This window comes from Leptonychotes weddellii, chromosome 5 (assembly GCF_054177405.1).
Source record: "Leptonychotes weddellii isolate Sample4059 chromosome 5, ASM5417740v2, whole genome shotgun sequence".
NCBI lineage: Eukaryota > Metazoa > Chordata > Mammalia > Carnivora > Phocidae > Leptonychotes > Leptonychotes weddellii.
The window spans coordinates 112,631,181-112,634,995 of NC_138373.1; the positions used below are offsets into that span (position 1 = coordinate 112,631,181).

At 43.5% G+C, this 3,815-nt stretch overlaps 1 protein-coding gene across 1 annotated transcript in view; it reads right to left on the minus strand.

Moving 5' to 3' along the window:
- Positions 1–268: 268 nt before the first annotated feature.
- The window catches only part of C5H12orf56 (chromosome 5 C12orf56 homolog), a 74,318-nt gene continuing 70,771 nt past the window's right edge, over positions 269–3,815 (minus strand). The window contains exons 10-11 of the mRNA XM_081818973.1: positions 3,732–3,811; positions 269–1,554 (exon numbers count right to left, since the gene is read on the minus strand). Of these exons, the coding sequence (XP_081675099.1) occupies positions 1,428–1,554; positions 3,732–3,811 (207 nt within the window). The 3' untranslated portion in view covers positions 269–1,427. The remainder of the gene's footprint in view (positions 1,555–3,731; positions 3,812–3,815) is intronic.

The window sequence follows — 3,815 nt, forward strand, 5'->3', positions numbered from 1 at the left end:
TAGAAGCTGAGGTAGAGCTGAGTTGATCCTCTTCTGTCATTCGGTGGGTTCCACCATTCACCAGTGGTCAGCCCACTGTCCTTCATTAGTACAGTTTGAAGTCTTGTTGCCTTTGTCCCAAGGATCTTTTCATATGCTTCTGATTGACCATCTCCTGGGAGCAGTCCCTCATATAACAGCCCAGAACTCTCATAAACACCATTCTACTCCCCCCATCACTGCCCCCAGAGTGGAAACTAGAGGACTTGTAGTCCTTGATGGGTGATAGTGGAGGGGGCTTGGATGCTTTGTGGGGTGATGTTGGTGACAGCTGAAAGGGAAATGTTTGGTCCAAAGAAAGGATTATTTGGAATCCATGTGAAATCATCCACTGAGCAGAGGAATGCACTCCCCCATCACAGAGCATTAAGAAGTGGGAATGTTAGAGCTGGACAAGAGCTTGCAGAACATCTCGTCCCACCCCTCCACATAGCAGAATAGACTATTTGTTGGAGGTCAAATAGCTGGTTAATGGCTCAGCCGCAAGCAGTAATCAAATGTCACGAGTGAGTTTAATCCTCTCTCCAGTGCACAGCATGGGCACATCTGTTTAGGGAGCTCTTTCTTTGGGGTTTTCTCTGATCCTCTTTCAAGGCATGGTAAGTCAAATAGAGGACCCACTTTCTAAGTTTTTAGAAGCCCAAATTCAATATCTCACAGTGACACCAAAGTGAAGTTTTTGTTGGATTAGTTTATTGCCATAAGATATAGTGAAGACATTTTTTTCAATGGTTGGGAGAGTCATAACTGCTTATAGACGATTTCTCCTCCACAGAGACTCTATGAGACTGCTTATACTAGCCCACAGGTGCCTGAAACTGAGCACCAGAATGCATTTAATTGTGTTGAAGAAAGTCCAAGCTTCCTTCCCCACAATAAGTGAGGACCTGACCTTCCTTATAGCTATGCCTGTGTTCTTCTGTTCATTCTGTCGTGAATACTTATTTCACTAGAATTTTTACAGGTGGAGAAGGAGGGTGTCTACCTACTACTCGGCATTTCTCTAATGATCACTTTGTAAACCACAGTTTATCTTTGGACATTTCAGTGGCTTCATACCACTCACCATCATTACACTAACAAAACTCATCAGGTTGCACTTTCTACATTTGCTCTCCATGGGCTTCTGTAACCTTTGTAGTTTTTTTATTTTTAGAAACTTTTTTAGAGAAACGCTTGTTTTTAGCACCACTTTACATATGTCAGTGTATTTAAACCGTTTCTTTTTTGTGGCAGATAAAAAACTCTAAGGACCTCTCTTACAGGTATTGTTGGAACATTCAAATAAAATCTGTTTATGAGACACAGGGATAGCCAGATATTAAGCAAATCAAACAAGTTTTCTCATAAATATTAGGTTGACTCCTGGTTAACATTTTAGACTCTTGTTAATATTTCACACATTGTTTCTGTTCAACTAACTTGAGAACTTCATGAAAAAGTTGAATGGTAGGTTGGGTAAGAGGGTACCGCAATGGGAGCCTTTTTTCCAAGGCTGGCATGTGAATAAAGTACCTGCAAATCATAAAAAGAAACAAAATAGCTTTAAAAATAAGAATTTCACATTGGTCACATCAGTACATATACACTCACTGGCGTAGGGCTGTTGGATATGGGGGTCTAAGCCATAAGATTCGGCCAGCATTTTCATTCGCCTGATCTCCCCTATTGGGTGACCTAGAAGATCTCTGATATGTGTGCCTTTCAGATCATTGAGACACTTTACTACAGGAAAGGAAGTGAATTTCATTAATAATGTATCCATTATGAAGGCATTAGTAGGGAAGTCAGGACTGTCCTCACCGCAGTGTGGGCTGAGGCTCCTGCTTCTTGTTTCCTTGGGCAATATGCAGGAAATTGAAATAAAAGGGTCGGGGCGCCTGGGTGGCTCAGTCGTTAAGCATCTGCCTTCGGCTCAGGTCATGATCCCAGGGTCCTGGGATCGAGCCCCACATAGGGCTCCCTGCTCAGCAGGAAGCCTGCTTCTCCCTCTCCCACTTCCCCTGCTTGTGTTCCCTCTCTTGCTGTGTCTCTCTCTGTCAAATAAATAAATAAAATCTTAAAAGAAAAAAAATTGGATTGTGTGATACATGCCACAACATGGATGCACCTTGAAGACGTGATGCTAAGTGAAAGAAGCCAGACACAGTAGGCCATATATCGTATGATTCCATTTATGTGAAATGTCCAGAACAGACAAATCCACAAAGAGAGAAAGTGGATTAGTGGTTGCCAAGGGCTGGGGGGGGAGGGGAGCATGGCATGTGACTGCTTAATGGCTACCAGCTTTCTTTAGGGGTGATGAAAATGTTCTGCTATTAGACAGTGGTGATGGTTGCACAACACTGTGAAATGTATTAAAAGCACACTTTAAAATAGTGAATTTCAATGTATATGCATTTTACCTTAAAAAAAAAAAAAACACGAGGAAAAAAAATTAGGTTGTGTGGACCAATTCCCAGCAGGCCAAACAAAACCCTTTTGTAGGAGCCAGAGTGGAACCTATGATGTAAAACCACATGGAGGGAAAACAGGGTCCACAAATTGGGCTGAAATGTTTTAAAAAGCCCATCTAGGGCCATAATGTATGCCTGCACATCCTTTTATGTCTGCACCCAAACTGGGAGCAAAGCTGTGCCTGCTGTACCCTTTTCATCTTAAGTCAGACACAGGCTGGGTTTTTTCCTTGATAGGTGCTAATGCAGAGCTGAGCAGCTGCCAGCCTATAAATAGGAGGAACCCCTGAGGTTCAGAACAAGCTGGCTGATGAACCCGTGCTTGTTACTGCTCTTCCTCACTGTTTTGTTCCTGAGGAAGAGAGGGGTAAAGGAAACAAACAAAAAGTAATAACCACACTCGTTGTTTCTCCTTTATCAATTGTTTTTTCCCCCCCCGCAATGCTTCAGTTAAATTCACAGTCCCTAATTCATCATCCCCTTCAGTAGGGCTTGTTACTCTTGATTCCTCACAGCATGTTAAAATCATTACCACTTCTGTGAGGTGCTGCCTGCAACAAAGACAATGAGTGAGAAACAGTTCTTCAAAGAGAGTTTGAGGTTTCATTAGTCTTTTCTAGCCTGGGAATACACAGTGGTTCTTAGAGCTCCCCCAAACCCTACCTTACCACAGATCAAAGTGTGAGATACTATTAAAAACAAAACCAGGGGCGCCTGGGTGGCTCAGTCGTTAAGCGTCTGCCTTCGGCTCAGGTCATGATCCCAGGGTCCTGGGATCGAGCCCCACATCGGGCTCCCTGCTCGGCGGGAAGCCTGCTTCTCCCTCTCCCGCTCCCCCTGCTTGTGTTCCCTCTCTCACTGTGTCCCTCAAATAAATAAATAAAATCATTAAAACTAAAAAATAAAGGGGCGTCTGGGTGGCTCAGTCGGTTAAGCGTCTGCCTTCGGCTCAGGTCATGATCCCAGGGTCCTGGGATCGAGCCCCACATCGGGCTCCCTGCTCCGCGGGAAGCCTGCTTCTCCCTCTCCCACTGCCCCTGCTTGTGTTCCCTCTCTCGCTGTGTCTCTCTCTGTCAAATAAATAAATAAAATCTTAAAAAAAATAAAATAAAATAAAAACAAAACCAGAATTGCCCATCTTCATTTCATCTTCTACATATTGGGCCATGTTGCAGTTCTGCCTGAAAATCAGAAATGAGGGGATTTTACTGCAGATTAGATTCAGACTTTTCTTACCTGAATTCTTCTCTGTAGTCGTTCCTAATATACTCAGCTAAAGTCTTGCTGTACCGCAGGCAGCTCTTGAGGATGTAAAATTGC